At 48.2% G+C, this 20487-nt stretch overlaps 1 protein-coding gene across 2 annotated transcripts in view; it reads left to right on the forward strand.

The window, feature by feature from the left end:
- Nucleotides 1-20178, forward strand: part of LOC144104025 (E3 ubiquitin-protein ligase UBR2-like) — an 80977-nt gene extending 60799 nt beyond the window's left edge. Inside the window, exons 22-27 of one of the 2 annotated variants that reach the window (XM_077636807.1) lie at nucleotides 2849-3251; nucleotides 3703-3864; nucleotides 4801-5018; nucleotides 8230-8452; nucleotides 10803-10926; nucleotides 16030-20178. In XM_077636807.1, coding sequence (XP_077492933.1) covers nucleotides 2849-3251; nucleotides 3703-3864; nucleotides 4801-5018; nucleotides 8230-8452; nucleotides 10803-10926; nucleotides 16030-16229 — 1330 coding nt within the window. In that variant the 3' untranslated portion in view covers nucleotides 16230-20178. The remainder of the gene's footprint in view (nucleotides 1-2848; nucleotides 3252-3702; nucleotides 3865-4800; nucleotides 5019-8229; nucleotides 8453-10802; nucleotides 10927-16029) is intronic. The other variant, XM_077636808.1, reaches the window with a different exon arrangement.
- Nucleotides 20179-20487: the final 309 nt, after the last annotated feature.

A 20487-nucleotide genomic window follows, 5' to 3' on the forward strand; every position in this document is an offset into this window, starting at 1 on the left:
AGCCCCCCCTAAAATTTCTGGTTGAAGGACCCAGTCACTCGATTAGGGGAGCGAGCTTGCGTCCTGCCAGCTGGCACTATGCAGAACATTATCATGTGGAATGAGATTCCTGTGCAAGGCATTCCATCAATAAGAATTTATTTAATTACATAAGGTTAATTAGGAGTGGAATATGATAATGTAGTTCAGAAGATTAATTTTTTTCAGTAAAGAATGTTGTTACCTCATAGAGTTCTGCCCAGTGGTGCAGTGGAACCCCGCATATACGACTTTCTCAGGACCACGAAAAAGCGTAAAATGCGGGCGTCGTAAAATCCAAACATAAATTATGCCTATAAAAATACTACTTTTTCGCGCGACGAATTTACAAGAAACTTCAATGTAAACTACTAACATACTCTGCAAGGCTTGGAAACCGAAATTACCAAAAAAATAAATGCGATAAGAATTAATGTTGCAGTACAGGTGCCAATCATGCTTTATTCAAACAGAGTTTTCCGGCACTCCACTGCCCACTGCCGCGATTCCCGCCAGCCGGCGCGAAGTTTAAAAAAAGTCGGTCAGTTTCTTTTGAACCTTATTTAATCCGTGAACTTGCAAAAGCTTTCGCTCGAGTTCGGCAACGTCCGAAAAGAGGTCCTCTGCGGCGTCGCGTGAACAGATGAAGTTCCGGATGCCGTCTATGTGCCGTAGCACCTTGGCGAACGTGGTAGGCACAGGCACGGCATCTGTGGCGTCGTCATTGTCCTCGTCCGATGTCGCAGTGGTGTCGGCACTAGCCAAACATCCGCGATCGCATCATCCAGCGACACCTCGCCATAGATCGCAACGTTGTCGTCGGCCTCCACGTACTCGGCGAAGGTCGTGGCGAGGTTTAAACCCTCGAAATCGTTGTCGGCGAAGCCTGCATCGGCCTCAAGCGGCATCGAGGTCGTTGCGTTCCCAGCAGAGGAGGCAGTCTCTCGCTTAAAGCCACAGTGCTTGAACGAGTTGGCGATTGTGCTTTGCGACACTGCGTTCCACGAACCGGCAATAAAATGCATGGCGTCGAGCACAGTGATGTTTCTTTCCGACCCGTTGCGCTCCATAGCCGCCAGCCGACACTGCACTAACCGCTTCCGTGCCCTTGCTTCACATACTTAATGATGCCGGCATCCAGCGGCTGCAGCCGGCTTGTGCAGTTGGGCAGAAAAAAACAACCTTTACGTTCCTCGGACTGGACGTATTGGGTGGGTGGCACGGTGCGTTGTCCCCGAAAAGCAATATTTTACTTTCCTTGGTACCCATTTTGCAATCCAAATGCTGCAAAAAATGGTTGAAGAGCGAAGCCGTCATCCACGCCTTTTTTGTTAAAGTTGTAGCTGCACGGCAGCGTATTCAAGTTCTTAAAGCACCGTGGCTTTGCAAATTTTCCGACAACGAGCACAGGCAGCCTCTCGGAATTGTCCTCGTTCAGCACAGAATAGTGCTGTCACCCGTTCTTTACTGCGCTTGCCACCATGCCAGCTGTCACCTTTAAACGCAAGGGTTTGCTCGGGCTGCATATGGTAAAAAATACAGCTCTCATCGGCGTTGAAAACGTCGCAGGGCTTGTATGCAGCAATCATCCCCGGCAGCGACTCCATCCACTTGCTCACCGTCAAAACGTTCACGGAAGTGCTTTGTCCGCAGGAGTGGCTGTACAGAATCCCGTTTCGTTTCTTTAAAGCGATCCAGCCACCCGTTCGATGCCTGAAAGTCGTCGATGCCCAGACGCAATGCCACAAGGTCCGCCTTTTCTTTTAGAATGGCACCGTCCGCATTGATCGCAGAGCTCCGTTCCTGATGCAGCCACCTGACGAGAACTTTTTCTAGCTTCTCATGCTGTCCTTCTTTTGCCGCTTTCTGCTTGAGCCCGAACTTGTTGGCATTTTGCAATATCACCGCTTTGTTTGCCAGGATCGTCTTAAGTGAAGATTCGGGTATCTTAAGGTCCCGGGCAATGCTGGCTTTCGTGGCTCCATGCCACTTTTCTGCCTCCTCGATAATATGGAGCTTATCACCGAGCGACAGAACTGTCCGCTTTCGGGAGATCGTGCGTCGCGTTGCTCCACACAACTCAAACCCTTGCTGAACGCTGGTAGCTAGGATTACGACAAAGATCACGTGCAATGAACCTGGGCCTATCCACGCTACCTTGTCGGCGATCTGCTGCTGGGAAACTGGAAAGAAAAACGCTTCCCCAACGTGACGAGAGGCGACGCCGCAGAGAAGAGAGGGAGCGAAAGGGAGAAAGTGATTGTGGAGAAGAAAACGCGCTATTTCAGCACAGCGGGCGTCGCGGAGGGCAGCTGGTCGGGGAGAAAGAAATGAACGATGAGAGGAGGCAGGAAAGAAAGCGATGCCCACCGGTGCAAACCGGTCGAGCGAGGTCAAGCATGCGGAGAGACGGCGTGCCGAAAGAGATCCGCGGCTCCTTTCTTTCGTCCGCCGTTCCGTACCGCGCTTCGCGAGAGTCATCGTATAACGTGGGTCCGGCGTAAAATTGCGTCGGATAACCAGGGTTTTTAATGCATTGCTTCTATGGGGACTTCTCCGAGACTGCGTTAATCCGTTGTAAAACCCGGGTCGTCGCAAAACCGGGGGACGACGTATAACTGGGGTTCCACTGTATTTACGTGCATGGCTCAGTATGGTAGCAGCGAGGGCTGGTTGATGCATATTTGGTTGGCAGTAGCATTGCAGAAACAGTAGATGAGGATGAACACCAGGAAAGCACCATAAAGGTTGGTGAAGGGCCGTAAGAATATTCCAAAATTACTTAAACTCTACCCCTCCCCCCCCCCCCCTTCCACTCCTCCCCTTACAGTCCACCTGGACTGACTGCAAGCAGTCCTCCAGACAGTAGCTCTGCTCCAACATCACCCCCTGTCGGCTCCCAACCTGCTGCCACTGTGACTGTGGCACCGCCCTCTGGTGGGGAACCATCTAAAGACCAGGCCTCCTCCTCGGCGGCATACCTGGCCCGCAATGTCCTGGCCACTGGCGCCATGTCTCCGTCCGGCCCCGGTGTGCCCCAGGCCCTGACAGTCACCCTGAAGACTGCAGCCGGTGGCTCCGTGCTGGACGTGGATGCCTTCGGGTTGCTGGTGGCGCTGTGCCTATCGGCACCCTCGCTGTTTGCTGGCCGAGGCGGCACTCCACCCTTGCCACTCGGGGGTGCCCTGGACGGACATGTTCTGCGGCTGGTCCTTGCCCTTCACCTGGTGCAGGTGGGTGGTCCCTGTGCAGTGGCCACAGTGGCTGTGGCTCGGCCATGGTCCGAGGCATAAGCGGAAAAGGTGTTTACAGTCGCTGGTTGATTTTTTTGGACTCCAGTAATTCGGACTTCGCTGAGGAACTGTCTCGCACCTCAGAGGAAGTGTACATATTCAAGGCCGATATTTTGGACTCTGTGGAGTCCAAAAGTTTGATTTTTGAGACTGGAATGGATGCCAGCAATACTGTGGAAATTGTTTTTCAGCCGAAAGTATGGCTTTTTGGCCTAATATGCACGTGAACAGGTCTGTCTGTCTAGTATTTGTGGTCATTGGGGCATTGTGCTCGGTATTTGCGTATTTCGGTGTTGTAAAGTAAGCGGCAGCTGCTGTCTGAAGTGTTGCTGATGGTTGAAATGTTATGTACAGCTCATGTCACTTTTTTTGTGGTCACTGGCCCACCCAGGTGATCCTGACTGTGGAGCCACACGAGGAGAAGATGGAAACAGACTCCCTGTTGCCTGGTGAGGAGGAGCAGACCAAGCATTCAGAGTCGCACTCGAGGCTACTAGACTTTTGCCGAGAAGTGCTGTCTGCGGCTGGAGTCCTGCAGCGGAATCCGTCGATGGTGAGTGTGAGTCTTCGCTGACGATGGTTCCTTCCTTGATGCGTGGCAAACTTGGAAGCGTGTCTTCTTGTTCGTTGTGCCAGCGGTGGGCTGTGCATAATGCCCTTCTCTCGTTTGTTCTTCCTGTCGCAGTAACACAGTGGCTTCTAGCTTTGCTCATGACCGCAGGTTTGCAAGGTTTCATACCTGGACATAGCAGGTCCATACCGACAAGGAAAAATGCATAAGTGATCACATCCTGAAATCTTAGCATGGGCTAAGGAAACCCGCATGGTTTGAAGTTCACTTGGAGTCATCTGCTGCAGCAGAGTTTGTGTAGCTGAAATGTAACTTGAGGCCGTTTTCAGGCAAGATCAAATGGGCTGGTCTGGTAAAAATTTTTGAAAGAATTTTGGTGGAGGATGCACATTTAGCGGTTTGCAGAGCTGAAAGAACTTACTTTTTTTTTTTTTTGTTGAAAATGAAATTTTTCTTGCCTTTCAATGTTGTTCCTGCTGCCAACATATTGTTCTAATTGCTTTAATGCTCTCTCTTTGAACCACAATAGACAGCATTCACCTGTTGTTTAACTGCACCTGTCATCTTGTCATGCTAACATTGTGGGCGGGCACAAGAGGCCTCAGTGCTGGGCACTGATTCAGGCATAGGACGTGGCAATACTGAGCATGTGGTTTCTGTAAATGTTGACTGTTGTGCACTTGTTTGTAGCGCTAGCCATCATGAGGCAGTGAATCAAAGTGACGAGCTCCTTGAATCGGGTGTGCATGGCCAGACAGATTCTTTGGAGGTTGGTGCCAACCATGCCAGCCACTGCGGCGCAACAAAAAAAGCACTCAAGCAGGGTCGGTGACACCACATGAATGCCCCTCAGCGCAGTATGTGGATTGTTGTGTGTGTTGTTGTCTCGTCCTCTTACACCTGATTGTCTTCCTGCAGCAGCTGGGCAGCCACTTTGTGGAGGCCGTGCACGAAGGCATGCGCCCCTTCCTGCGGTGCAGCGCCATCTTCCTACACTTCCTGGGCAGCCGGCCACCGCCCAGCGCCCTGTGTGTTGCCGGTGGCGACACCTGGGAGGCCCTGTGCGAGTTCCTGTCCGTGCCAGCCGACCTCTCCTATGTGCTGGCACCGTCCGTCCTGCGGCAACTGGCCATAGGGTGAGTCGGCGTGAGGTGAATAAGTGTGGCAGTCTACTATGGATGTTGGTTTCATCGCCTGCCAATTGCTGATGGTGTATGCAGTAGAACTTCGCAGCTTCGTTTCTAGATTCTGCATTTTCTAGACTGCGCCGTTTTCATGAGCTGTTTCCTTTTTAACGTCCATAGGAACCCATGCAGTGCTAACTCGGCAGTTACATAGCAACTGTGACTCTGTTCCGGCATGCTGCATGGCGAAAGTGTTCCTTGGGACTCTAGTAATGAATGCTCAAAGTTTACAAAAACTTGAGAATGAGTTGATTTTGCAGGGAAACATAAAATGAGCAAAAATTTATATTTTCAAGCCAAAGGCAGTGGTTGCATTCATTATGTGAGTACCTGCAATTTAAAGTGTGGCTGCGATGCATGTGAGTACAGTAAAAGTTCGAATTATCCGATGCTCAAATTATCGAATGGCCTCGAAATAACTGACCAGAACAATTTGCATTATGGTATATTTACCACATTTACTCGTGTAACGAACCCACTCGCATAATGAATCCACCCACCCCCGATTTCTGCCTAAGAATTCGAAAAAAAAGAAAGCATCAATCGTTAACACTTCCCTCCGTTTCACACCGTCGTGGTCCACAATGCATTTCTTGGCAGTGCGCCAAGATGCTGCGCAGTTATCGACATCACAGTGTGTTTACCTTTTGACATTAGCTCTAGCAAGGGGCAGAAGCGAACCTGGCAGAGTGCCAGCACTTGTCCGGTTGTGCAAGCCTCGTTTTCAGTACGTTCGCCTTAAGGGCAACCCACCTGGAGCGAACTTGTGCTGCGTATTTTGAGTGGCGCAGCGGAACGGCGACGCCACCATTGCCATGCAGCACCACAAGCAGTGGAAAGCGGGTGGCTGTCGCCAGACTGCTGCCGCCAGGATTTAGAAATGGTGCAATTCCATATGCTTAGTAAAATGCTGAAAAGAACAGCTGTGCATTTACAATTAAGCTATTATTTATTTAATGACGACAAAGAGGACGAATTATTCTTTGTGACCCCTTTCTGAACAAAAATAGTTAGCCTGTTTGAACCTCCTGCACTTCCTGACGTCAACAGATGCTTAGTGGCTAAGCCTAGCAGCTTTGAACATCAAATCTAGCGCGTTTCATCGCTAAAATTTTGTGCTGCGGGCATCTTCAGACAAAGCGAAAGCTTCGTGCGACTTTTGTTTGCCGTGAACATGAGGCACAGTGTAGTGGCAACGACGAGTTCGTGGTGAAGCGAGAGGCCGCTTCGGCAGGCACAGCCATGTTGTAGAAGTAGGTGGAAGTCAGACGCTGTCGTGCCCTGATTTGCCCGCGCTGAAAGCCCACGTTGGCCGCTTCCGGCCAGCGGCTGACTGCCGAGCCAACTGGGCCACTGTAGCCTGGCGATGCTAAAAGCTGGCGTCATGATCACGGCTGACCGCGTGCTTCCGTTGGTGACTGATGGGTGGATGGATGGAAGACACTCGCAAAGAAAGTTTTTCGCACATAATTTGCAGCGCCCGTCTGATGTCATAGCTTTTCATGGGCGTTGGCTGGGACCATGCCGACAGTACTTGTCCGTATTTCAAATTAACAGGGCTAAAATTAATGAGTATTTAGTTGCGAGTTTCGGAGGCTGCATGGAAATGAGGGTACGCAGCTGCCACCGCGGCCGCCAACCCCTACCCTCTGGCGCCGCCGGCTGCCGTGCCGGTGATGGCTCCATTTAGGCTTTACCCACTCTTCCACCATTTTATCTGGTTCCATTTTCTGTCCTCGTTTAAGACGTGCGCAGCCTCTAACTATGCAGAGGTGGTTTTTTTCGTTTTTGGCCACGTGCTGTGTGCCATGCCGTCCAGACGCGGCGGCGCATAGTTCAAATTATTGGTAGCGGAACCGAATCGCTTTCGAAGTAACGGGATTTTTTATACACAGATCTCTATGGAGCTTGGCCGGACCAAGTACAGTCGCCAACCGATTTTTCGGACTCGAAGGGACCCGAAAAATGGTCCGAATTATCGAACAGTCCGAAAAATCTGTGAAGTACAAAAAAATCACTTCATTGAAATGAAATCGACTTATAGATGCGGAAAATTTCTTTTGCTGGCGACGATTTGCGCCAAGGTTGTGCTTTCACTGTACACACTAGACAGCAAGGTCACTGAATTCAGTTGGAATACTTCCCATGCTTCTTTGACGGACCTGGCGGGGCCATGTTGTGCACAGTCCGAGTGTGCGCCACACCGCTCATTAAACACATGCAAAGATAAGGCACTTTTCTTTCAAAGCGGCGGAACTGCCGAACGCAATCACAAAACAGCGAACGGATGTAACTTCGTGAAGACTGAGCACCACTCTGTCAACGCCGTCAGAGAAACCCAAGTGACGAAACGGCAAATGGCGAGCGTATGAGACCCGCCGCAGTGGCTCAGTGGTTAGGGTGCTCGGCTACTGATCCGGAGTACCCGGGTTGGAACCCGACCGCGGTGGCCGCGTTTCGATGGAGGCGAAATGCAAAGGCGCCCATGTGCTGTGGGTTGTCAGTGCAGGTTAAAGATCCCCAGGTGGTCGAAATTATTCCGGAGCCCTCCATTACGGCACCTCTTTCTTCCTTTCTTCTCCCAGTCCCTCCTTTATCCCTTCCCACCAAGATGTGAGATAGCTCCTGCACAATTTCCTTCCCCCAACAACCAATTTTCAACGTATGGGACAAGTGATGACTGCCCGCGACAACGTTGGCGACAAAAGCAAGTTGGCGGCGATGACAATCCGGCTGTCACCTCGAAGTGTCAGAGATCGCAGGGACCTCTACTGGCAACAATGAGGTACCAAAAGTGTGTCAAGCCAAGCCAACTGCGGCATAAATCCACCACAATTCAAGATGCCGCCTTTTGCACCAGCAAAAAGCCGTAAGATGGCCGGTTTTGGTCCGCAGGCGGCTGAAATTAGTCCGACAAATCGAACTTTCGGACTTCAATTGTCACGAATATGTATGCGCTTCTATGGGGTGACTGACGGTGCCTCATCGAGGTCTGAAATATCCTACAAATCCGAATTATTGGAGTCCGAATTACCCATCGGCTAGTGTAGTGTAGTTCGGATTATCGGAAAATTTGAATTATCGAGGTGCAAATTAACGAGCTTTCACTGTACTAGTGCTGTGGTTGCAGTCATTTCTCAGGGTCCTTCCACTGTCCTCCCAGGTGGGCGTCGCACGCGACGGTGCCTGCACAGCTGCGCTCACCACGGCTAGTTCGGCACCCCGTGCAGCCCAACCGGCTGGTGGAGCTGCCGAGTGACTTCAGCGAGCTCATCAACGAGGCGTCTCTCTTCCGTTGCCCCAACTCGGATGGCGACGACTCGCGCTCACCCACGCTGTGCCTGGTGTGCGGCCGACTGCTGTGCTCCCAGAGCTACTGCTGCCAGGTCAGAGGTGGTGGGGTGGCTGTGCGCGTTGCATAGGTGGCAGAACTGCTTGGGTACTGTTACTTCGTGCTATGTCGACAATGCTGAAAGTTGGCCCTGTTGGTTTTTGGCACGTAGCCGTTTAATCGCTTGTGCTACCTTGGCAAAGCAAAGCTCCAAAACGTTATGGCTGCCTTTAAATGTAAGAAGTGGCTATAGTTAGCTGATAACTGAAAGTGGAACATGTAAGATATGTGGTGCTCATTTCTTTCGGTGGTAAGAATAAGCAGTGCGGCCGGCTGTTGATAGTTCAAACTCAAACGAAGTGAGTTTGTTTGAATTGCTGTGAGATTTAACTAACGAGAACCTTTTTAACGGGATACACTGGTCTTTGGGGCCAAAAAAATTTGCCAAAATATCTATTCTTTAAAAATGACATTGTTGGAATCTGCAACTATTACTCTCCAACTCTACCAATTTTTTACTTCCGGAAGTCAGCATTTTGACCATAATATTAAATTTAGATCATTGTGTGGGCTCAATTTGCACTGAAAAACACTATTTAATGGCGTAAGAAATTTTAGATACGTGGCCGTCTTAGTGTGTCGCTATCTTGGCGTCTTGGACAGGTAGAGACATAGTAATTTTGTTTGATGAGGAGGCGCAGTGTTTGCAGTAATCGAGGCACACTTGTTCAGTTAAACTTCAAAAATTTGTTTTTCCAAACTTTATCGATGCATGATATTCACACCTTGAATACTGCTATCCCAAGTGTGGTAAAATTACTAGTAACGGTAAAATGCAAGAACGGCTTTTGTTATTTCACTCTTTACTCATAATGAATGCAGTCATGCATTAAAAATTATTTTTTATTTACTTTTCTTTGCACCAAGGTACTGATCAGTGCCTAATTAAAATGAATTACCTTAGGAGCTAATATATGAAAAAAGCAATTTCAGATTTGAAATCAGCATAAAAACTTGGCAAGGTGATATGGTTTCATTATGATTTAAATAAAAAGAAAGAAAATATTTTTAAGACCAGCGTTCACTTGCACTTCATTTTGACGGGACTGAAGAATTGGCTTGAATAAATGATGTTTGTAGTAAGTGAGTTTGAGTGAAATGGAATTCTACTGTAGTGGCTGTTAGCTGGAAGTGTGAGAGTTGTGTTGTTAATTTTCTTGGCCCTGGGGACTTGGTTTTCCAGTTTTGTCGTGTTTGACTTCTTGCGATCTTGCAGTACTTCTCTTCCCTGTGAGGAAAGTTTGGAGGCTGATAATTTCACTGCACATAGTCTTTGAAAAATTTTTTGTATTAATGTGCTGTCTCGGTGCAGTAACTTGTCAAGATGCATTGATATGCATCCATTTTCTGGGCCTTCGTCGTCTAGTTCTCTGGAGCTGTTGGGTTACAGAGAAAAAGGTAAAAAGTTTCTTAAGTGGTAGCAGGATATTTAAAGGCAATGGGTGCTTCTATGAAAACAGTGCGATTTCGAGGTGGCAACCCTGGCCTTTGCTGTTCGGTGCACGAGAATGCGCCTAGCTTAAAGGTGCTTTGAAGGGGCTGTAATAAAGTTGCGGCATACCTGGGATATTGAAGCACGCCGCTTCACGAATAATGTCCAGCAAGGATTTTTTTAATGCGCTTTGTAGAAGCTGAGTTATCTGTAGTTAAAATTTGAATTTCAGCGTCTTCTCGCCTTTCCCTCTTCTCTCGTCACTTTTTGCACGCTGGAAGGTAGGTGCTCCTTCGCCAACCCCCCTCTGGGGGCAGAACTTCCCGACCCGCCGGAGCTAACCGGCTTATTGGCCGCGGCCACGGTAGCTGCCTGACGTCTGAAAGAATCTAACCAATGCCCACCTCTCTCCTTGTCTACACAGATGCGGGGGACGGAGGAGGGTGCGAGCATGAAAAAGTTGCCGGGAAAGGGCTCGCCAACTTTGACGTGTGATTGTGGGTCGTCTGCTGCCTGTAGAAGGGTATTTTTTGACTCAGGTTTTCATGGCAACGCAGTGCAGTGAATAAGTGAGTTAATGTGCTCTTTTGGAAGGCGTTTCAGAACCCCTGTAAGCCACTCCCATTTGGACACGTCCACCTTGGGCACGCTTCTTTGATAGTCCTTGGTGTTTGGGTCTGAAAATTCCAACTCCCTGATATGGGAGAGGATGTGGACCTCTTGTATTTGCAGCGTATTTTCGTCTGAAGTGCTTCGTTGAGCTGAGTTGGCGTCGAGGCTACGGTCATGCCAGTATCACCAAGGCTAATTTAGCTGCCTCAGTGCTGGATCGTTCTCATTCTGTGGCTTTGTGCGACTGTCTTTCCGGGAAGTGGGTGTCCAGAGAGTGAGGACTCTCGTGGTGGTTGTGCAGGTGGAGGTGGGTGGTGACCGGCTAGGGGCCTGCAACCTGCACGTGACGACGTGTGGTGCCGGCACGGGACTGTTCCTGCGGGTGCGGGACTGCAAGGTGTTGCTCCTGGTGGGGCGAACCAAAGGTGTGTGTTGGTTGGCGATGAACGCGTGGCGCGTGTTTGTTCGTGGTGTCTGGGGCATGTGGAAACTTTGCTGCCAACCGTGGAAAATGAAGCACAGTTATGGCGGACAGTGTAATCCACTTATAGCGATACTTGATATAACGATACAGTTAACTGAGATGTAACGAACTTTTTTGTTATAAAATCCTTGAAGTAACGAAGTGTTCTAGTTTTTATGACTTGCACGGACATGTTGAACGGCATTGACAACATTCGACGGTTTGTTTGCGCACGCGATGATGTCGGCCATCTGCTGCCAGATGTTGCAGCTCGTGGCTGGGAAAGCGTCCAGAAAAAAGGTAACTAATTCCTTTGAAGGTGAGAATAAAGATTCGCTCACTCCTACTGCCTGGATTATACGACGCCTGGATTATATGACAGGTTCCCTCAAAGTTATATACCATATAAACCCGTGTAAGGCCGCATTTTTTTAATTTTTTTTCCCTGATTTGAGGGCTTATTTTAGGGGTGCGGCCCATACACGCGATGTGTGAAAAAAAATTTTGTTAAAGTCAAAAAACATCAATCAGGGAATGAGCAGCATTTATTCTACGTCCATTCGCCACTTGCGGAGAATTCCAGCTCCGAGCTGGTGCTGTGCACTGGTGCATGCTCCTCCCACAAGAAGTCGCGCAGCATGTCCGCTGTCAACGCTTAGCCGCTGTTCCGCGCTTCCATCACTCAGCAGAGCAGCTCTCCTTCCAGTTCGGGAAACTTGCACAGCTTGCCTCGGAAAGCGCACTTCTTGCAGCTTGTGTTCCTCAGTGCATCCTTTTGGTTGCACCGTTGTCATTCGCACTTCCCAGCCACATCAAATTTTCTGCCGGCCGCATGCTTGCTGTGTTTGACAACAAAATCCCAGCCATGTAGCTATTAAGGTGCAACACTGCAACACTCAGCAGCAGCATGCAAAAGCCACAACTATGGCGAACGAACACGCTACCATAACTCCCGTGCCTTTAACAGGCTGCAGCTGGTGCTCTGGTGATACTAATGGCGATATGGGTAGCGGGAGCTCTTGGCGGAGGAGAAAGTTTACGATGATGATGATAATGAGCCGTGGCCTCTGGCGCCATCCATGGGCGGCACCTGGAAGCCGCTGTGCGCATGCGTCGACTCTGCGATCAAGTGCACCGTTGCTCGCAGCCAGAGCTGATCGCGGTGGCCAAGGCACGTGCATTTTGAAGGCTATTCCCATGTGGGTTGTGGAAAGTTTGGGTGTGGTCCTTACACGGATATTCTTTTTAAAAAATACAGTAATCCCTCGTTATAATGAAATCGCTTTTTTCGAAGTTTCTTCCGGTCCCAACCCAAACGCATGCATTTTAAGCTGCATTACTCGAAGCGCACGAAGTGCTTGACCCGCTTAGAGCAAAGTGGCGAGTGGAGGCATCGCCGCCGCGGCGCCGACCCTTTTGCGCATGCAGTGTCAAATTAATACCGCCGATGAATTAGTCTCATGCAAGCGCACAACAGGCCACAAAAGTGCCAAACCTACGGCCGATGACCTGCCTAGTAATGAGTGCCAAAGAAGTGCCAAGTGCTCCTATCTGTTTAAAGCGGATGCGAATGGAAGTGCGTCTGAATCAGTTGCAACCGCATCGCTGGTGTCCCCCGTGATAGAATCCAAACGAAAATAAAATTTTTGTGACGCTTTGCGATGCCAGAAAACCGCGGTCTCTTGGATGCCGAAAAGTGGCCAAAAGACCGCAGGCAGACTTGCGCCATAGCATTCCATGGGGTGCGCTCGATGAGCAAAATTTTACCACTCTTAACAACATTTCTGGCACTGAAATGTGCCAGAAAGCACAAAAGAAGTGTCCCTCCGATTATGATGAGCCCATTCACGCTTGCGAGTCGCGAGCGAGGTGAGCTTTCCGCAACCAACTGAGCTGCTCCCTGGCTGCCGTAGTCGTCACTAAGCCTAACCGTTTCACATCGGCCAAAGCAGACGAAACTCCAGAAAGTGCGCAAACAACGTCATTCCCGAGAGTTTTCGCTTCAAACGAGAAGGCGACCCGCAGGTCGCACTTGCATATTGCAACAACGGTGTTGTTGAACTGCTGCCTGGTCGCAAGCGACTGCTGGTCGCACGCTCATTAACGTGTTCAACGCGAAGAGCTACGTCAACAAATCGGGAAGACGACTTTGGGGAAGCCGGTCTAGAAATTTGCTTGCCGCTCGTCATAGTCTGCCTGTATCACAGTAAAAGACTGCCCCTAGCTTTGTTGCACTTTTCACAATGCAAATCGACCGATAACTTGCCGAAAACACGAGAAATCAGAGCGTCACCAGCGACGAGTCAGGCTGTCATTATGGCGGGTCAGCGCAACCACAGTGTTTCTCTGGTGGTTTTCTCAAGCTGGTCATGCTCGATTCACGCCATCCGACCAGACAAACGGTCTAAATGCATGGTAGGGTCATTGAATTTTGTTCCTAGACATCTGTCAACGGCGCGGATGCGACGCTGCGCGAACACCGACACTTGAACCGTAGAATTAGCACAGTGTCGCCGACAACGGTGCACTGAAAAACTCACCCAAACACTTCATTGCAAACTTCACAGCTACACACCTCGGGGAAAAAAAAGTGCCCAGTAATCATGCGAATCGACTACTGCAAAACTGTTCAGCTTTCACGGTCGCGCTGCGTACCTACAATGAGCAGCTAATCATTTTTTGAGCTAACAAACACGACCTCAGATTCGAGCCACGGCATTTCCATGACCCCCCCCCCATGAAAGTGGCCACTGTTTTCGAAATACCCTGAAATACCCCCATAAAAGCGGCCACTGCCTTCGTGATTCGAAATACCCCGAAGGTTGAATGCATGGGTGGCGACCGTGGCCTCGTGCAATGCTTGGTCAGATTAGAGCAGGGGTTGCACGCGCCCAGTAGTTGAGCTTGAAACAGCGAAAGCTCACTGCCTTTTTTGCACCTGAATGAAGTTTTGCTTCACTGAATACATTGTATTTTGATTTCCTCGCTATTGCGGCGCAATTAAAGATCGACTGCTTTAGATTTTCTCGGGTGGTTGCTTATATCGAATTATCGCTTATAACGAATTTTTTCCGCCGTCAAGCTGACTTTGTTATAACGAGGGATTATTTCCTTTGGGAAAACAGGGTGCGGCCCACACACGGCTGCGGCCCTTACACGCGTTTATACGGTAATCAGGGTTCCACTGTACCGTATGATTACACATCCTTTTTGTTGGTTTCTGACCTGCATAACCTGGTGTCACTTTGCTTCATTGGTTGCCAAGCAGTCTCATGTCAGTGGTATAGACTGGCTGACACTGGCAAGACTTGAGGTTTTGCAAAGATATTTCTCAATTGGTAGGCTAATTACTCTAATGAATCAATCACTGACTCCTCATAAGGTGCTTGTTTATTCAATTCATTCAATAAGTTGTTACAATGTAGTGTGCAAACTTTTGAAATTTCAAATAGTTTGCAAATAGTATTTGCTATTCGATTTGATTTTCACGGCATTTGTACCAATCTGAGGTATTCAACGTTAAAAAATTACAAGATTCCTGCTCTTCCGAAGTTGTGGCCAAATATTGTAGGGTGTGCACATATTTTAATGTGATTTAATTCATAACCAACTCTTAATATTATTAGTATCCACTTTACAATTGAAAATTTGACATTCGTGTTCCCTTACATTGCATAAACAGAAAAAGACACACAGTAAGGGAGACTCTCTATCGTACAAGATTAGAGGAAAACCTCTCTTAAGCATCCCTTCTGCAAGAAGGAACATCCTTAAAGGGGCTCCAAAACACATTTTCAGTGCATTGTTTTACCTAATGGTTGCATAGAATGAGTTATAGTGATGCTATTAGCATCGGTCGTACCGCGTATACTGCGTTTTTTAATATTTTAATTATCTCGCAAAAACGAATTCGTGGCGCTGACGGTGTCACCGTACAGTGGTGGTTTTTAGCAGCGGATATGACATCACGGAGGGCGAGCTTTATGATTGGACAAAGTGTAAATATACTGCAAATTGGGTTAATAACTAGAGGTACGTTTTGTCAAGTTTTTGTGTTTTATATTACTTTAACAAAACCAACTTGTTTGTCCTAGATAAAAGCACTGTAAATCAAGTAAAACAAAAACACGCCACTAGAGGCACTGGCTACTTTTTGCATCGAAGGGCTTTGCGCCTCTCTGTAAACATCCTACGACCTAGCACTAAACACTTAAGGCTACTCTCTGTGTACCTGAGAGCGGCTTTGCAAAATCGATCCGATCGAGCCATTGCACTCTATAAGCGTTCGTTTCGATCCCAAAGAAAGATGTGTTCGTTTCACATTTAGCAGGCAGTGCGCATCGTCAGTTTGTGGAGGATCACCGGGCGGCGGCGCCAAGTGGCGCCACGTTCCTGTCAACAGCGCGCGTTCCTTGCTCGCCGTGACAAACCAGCGCGCTAGGAGGGACGAGCGATGGTTGGCGATAAGCAGTAGCGGTACGCACTATGCTAAATGTGTGATATTTTGTGCAGGCTGTCACACCTTCGCAGTATCTCGCGCTCGAGTTCGGATCCATAAGTAAGAGAACGTCACTGATCAGTGTCCCTCTCTGCGCCGTCGACGTGACGGTGAAGCATCGCTGGGTCAGCTGAGCGTCCACGTGGTTGTTGTAACCATGCAAATGGGGCTGCCAGCCTTGGCATGAACGAGTTACAGAGAACAGGCAACCATGGAGCGCAAACTTCCGCCACGTGCTAAGATGGGCTGTTTTGATTGGTCGCCCTGCGTGTCATCATTGGGAGAGTGAAATGGGAATGGGAAGCTGCGCGAAAATCGAGTTAAGGGAAACATTTTGTTTGCTTGTATATTGAAATTTCTTCATTGAATAACTCCCGTTCCTATGCATCGATTCTTGCAATTCTTTTTGAGTCGGCATCTGTGTGACATAAAGAATCCAACTGAAGCGTAACCGGCATCCGTTCAAGCGGTGTTTCGCAGCCCCTTTAAAGACCCCTCACAGGGTGTACACGCTATTTTTGACCACAGAGCTAACAAAAAGAATGCTGCGCGACACTTTTTGTGCAGGCTGCTACCTGCCACCTCCCTACGTCGACGAATACGGCGAGACCGATTCGGGCCTTATGCGCGGCAACCCGTTGCACCTGTGTCCGCGCCGCTACGAACAGCTGCAGCAGCTGTGGCTTTCGCACGGCATCCCCGAACAGGTGGCGCACGCCCTGGAGCAGTCGACGGGCCTCTCTTCAACCAACTGGGCCCTCATGTGAACCCACAGCATGCAGTGTGTGGGTCTCATTTTAGTACTCTGCTGTCCCTCTCTTTGTGGACGAAAAAAAGAAGTGTTGGAATCCCTGCCAAAGGATGGCGACTGGACAGTGATGTCACGGTTCCGTTCTCTACGTGGATGGGGTACGGTACAGCGAAAGGTGGAGGAGTATCAGCCCGACCGGTGTTTGGACATCTCTGGTGTTGGCAACATCACTGCAGTGTTAAAGAAAAAAAACTGAAGTAAAAAAGTTTTGTTTTTACCCTTTCCCAGTGCTCTAGGAGTGATGCTGTGTGCTGTGAAAGAAAAAAAAGTGAAAAGAAAAAGTCGTTGCTTTGAGGACATCTGTGTGAATTGCTCTGCTCATGTGAAACAAGCGTGTGCTGCCATCTGGAGCTGGGAAGCGTCACCTCACTACAAGATATTGAGGCAGCAGTCTTCGCTCATACGTAGCATGCAGGGACGGGCCCCTGTGGGGGTGAAGCAAAAGGTGCAGCTTACGACTTCCTGTACAGAGTGCGCAGCATGTGGGCAGTAGACGATAGTTTTCTAGAGCTTGTGAAGAGTCTTGGGAATGAGAGCTGACTCTTCCTGGTCTTGAAGAAACTGTGCCTGATGTTGGTTGACAGCTCACTTCTCTTAGTAGTAATTTCTAGAGAACAGGTGTGGGTCTCCTGGTGGGTTGCGCAGATCTCTGGCATGCTTTTTGAGTTCCCTGGAGTGACTAAATTTGTGCATGCTTCAGCCGTAACCTTTCCTTTTAATGGCTTTGTTTTGGAACTGACCATGCTTTTAAGTGTAAAAATCTGCTCTTAAGGGTCTGTTTCACCCATTCTCTGGGGGGGAGGTGCATGTATAGGATCCTATTTGCACGCATGTCAATTGGTAAGGTATGGAAGCCAAGACACCGTTTAAAGCTATTGAGGTTTCCTCGAGGCTGAAGACGTAAGAATTGAGAAATCCTGAACTGTAGGGCACTAGTAGTTTATTGCTTGGAAGGGACAGGCGTTCATTTAGGTGGCTTAAAAAAATGTACACATAGTACTTTTGTTTGTAAGGATCTGTAAATTTTGGCATGACTGTGCAGCTAGTTATAGGAGGAGGGCTGTTAGTTGCTGTCTGTGGTGACCAAAGATATCCCAGGGCCTATGTTAGGCTGCTCGCCCAGCTTCGCACCCTCTTAACACTTGTAGGCATTCGCCATAACCGCTTCCCACACCAACAAACGGCTACCAGAAAAGCGGTTCTCGGAGCCAGATTTTCTAAATTTTAAATGTGCAGTTTGTATTGGTGGTGAAATTTACAGCTGGCAGTGCTTTTAAACCCTGGGCGTTTCAGCGTCTTTGCACCCTGAAGTTCCCTGCTTTCGCACTGGCAAGTTAGATGCGGCTCCGTATAGTGCACTCTACATGTCTCGGTACGCAATATTTCAGCCTTAAATTGATCAAATCAATGCATTTGAATCGAATCAATGTAGTTGAAGTGCAACAAATGTGAACCGTGCAGCTTTAAGACACAAGTTTGCTCTGTCTTTGCCTCTTAAATACGACAGTTATGAACTGTGGCCGTCATCAAGCTTGTAATTGAAAGAAGCCGTTGGGAAGCATCTGTCTGTGAGGGGGACTTTGTGGTATGTACTTTTTGATCAGGCCTGGTTCAAGTGTGATGTAGGTAGTTCTTTTCAAGTGCAGCCATTCCTGAACCTGAACTTTGGCAGGTTTGTTCTGTGGCATGCAATAGTGTCCAGGGCGAGCAGTCGGGTGTTCAGTCTGCATAGTTTGCAGCCACTGTCTCAGATTTCTATGTGATGTCAGCAGAATGCTTAAATGTTGTCCTCACTGTCATCTCATTGATGGTAAGGTTCTTTGTATGCCTTCGTTTGGGGCGTAGCCCACGACTAGTTAGTGTAAAGAATTGACTCTGGAATTTTTTGGTGGCTGCTGCCGCTGTTAGTCGTGATGGGACACCCTTGTTCCTTGCAAGGGTCCTCTACTTTGGGGGGCACGTGTGGTCATTGTGAACTTTGAACTTACCTTTCTTTAGATTCCTGATTTGATTTCTTTAGTTAATAATCGCTGTTTTAGAGCTGATGCATATACAGTTTGCCAAGACTGTCATGAAACCCCTTAACTCATAAATCATCATTTTCATAAAAATTTTCGTTTCTAAGGAGGCCCGTATATTGCCACTCCTTGTTTGCTTTCTGTAACAAAGTTAATCTTATTGCCATTGCAATAAACACAAAATTAGAACAGCGATTTGTAACACAATGTTCTTATTGTGTTGCATTCTTCTAACAAGCTTGGATATCTTGTGGCAGCAGGATCTGGCTCACTATGATTGATCTGGGCTGCTTGAATTTTGTGGTGTTCTTAGTAAAGCAAAAGGATGCATTAGTGCAAGCCTCAGAAAATGGGTAATATGTGGCCATTGTAAGAAAAAAAAATGTTGGACAGGGGAGTTCATTTGCGTGAGGAGTATTCATTATTTTTCAGGGTATTCAATATTTATTGTTTGCTGCTATGTCTGGCATGGTACAGCCTACGCATTTAACGTTTTCGTGTTCTCTGCATCACTGAAATGTGTTGCAAAATTAATTTTTTTTTTTGCTATGTCAAGATTTTTTCTTTGTGTGGTGTGGGCTTTTTGTGCTTTTGTTTTGTGGACAAGTTCCAGTGCTCAAAATGTGCAGTTCTTTTGGATTGTACTTTGAATGCTCACATTTTTGTGGTGACAAGTGTTACAAGGTGCCGAAGGTGTGGCACTTGTTCTTGAAACGTGCGCAGAGTGCAGTGACGAATCTCTCAAAAGTAGAATGGAAATTGGATTTCAGGTGTGTGCGTCAAATTTGAAATTTTGCGGCACGGTGTTCACCCAACCTTGTGGCACAGTACGGTTTATTCCTACTGGAGATGATGAAAAACTTACTTAGACCAAGGCGTCATCCATACATCAAAAGGTGGTGCATTCGTGATTAATTCTAGTGGACAAATCGATCTCAGATCTGTGGGCAGTGTTGTTGGCTGAAGAGCTCAACGCAGCCAGTTTTGGCAGTTGGTACTGCATTGTTATGCACGGATGTTTTTTTCCATGAAAAATAGTTCCTGTAACTTGCAAGAGCAGAAAGAGCAAAATGCTACTGACATGTTCTGTCCATGTTAACAAGGTGTATCTTCTTAGTCAGCTTTAGGCTTTAATTTAGGAAGCAAAATAGTTTTGTTGGCAGAACATTCGCTAGTTTTGACACTTTCAAATGCCATGGTTTTTGGATGATTGCAGTCTCTTGATACTACAAGTGGGTTTAAGATCCTGATTATAGGTGTGCTGCTTAAACCTGAGCAGGTTGATCGAAAATGGCACCCAAGTCTCATTTTATGGGCCTTGCCATCACTGCTACCCTATTGCTAGACGACGTAATGGGAATGTGACATGGTTTCACTAAGCAGGTATTATGATTCACTTCACAAGGGCTCGCTTGCATAGCTTGTTAAGAATTGCTGTTTAGGAGGCTGCGTGAGAGCCAGTCAAGGGAGGAAGGCATCGTGGTATGTTGCGGCCAGATGTGTGGGAATGGTCATATCAAAGTGTGCTTTCCAGCAATGTTTGCTCCGGCTAGCACTGAATTCTCAAGATACGGAAGGGCCTCAAGGAAGCGCCCTGATACGTGGTCCCAAGTTGAGGGTGTCGCTCTGCTCTCTAGAGGACATTTTCTTTCCTTCTCGTCACTTTGTTATTTGTGTGTACAGAAAGGGCGCAAAGTGGACTAGACGTGGCCCATTTTTAATTCTTGGTGTGCCTTGCGGAATGTTTGGGGCACACTCGCTGTGAGACGTGCTTGTGATCACTCTTTACGTGGATGCTTTCATTTTTTCTTTCTTCCTTGGCACATCTAAGGTGGTGTGAGCAAGTTCGGTAATGTTTAATAAAAGAGTGCTATATTTGGGACTGGTCTGGAAGCCTGTGCGATGTTACACGTGCGTACAGTCTTTGTCATAAGACACGAGTGCACTCGGGGCACCGGCAAGCACAACCGATAAAAGCGCATATTCTTTAGTAGTGGCGTGACTAGCGTTGCCTGACTGGATGCAGTGACATTGAAGGCGCGGACAGATGTCCGGCGAGCGCTGCGAATCCACTCCTGCGGCGCAGCTCCGTCCAACCGGCGAGTGCAGGATGCTTCAAACCGGGATAGATACAACCTGCGAGCAGCTGCAGCCAATGCGAGCGCCGAGAGTGCCAACATCATGATGACGTAGGGG

Source organism: Amblyomma americanum, chromosome 9 (genome assembly GCF_052857255.1).
Source record: "Amblyomma americanum isolate KBUSLIRL-KWMA chromosome 9, ASM5285725v1, whole genome shotgun sequence".
NCBI classification, from domain to species: Eukaryota; Metazoa; Arthropoda; class Arachnida; order Ixodida; family Ixodidae; genus Amblyomma; species Amblyomma americanum.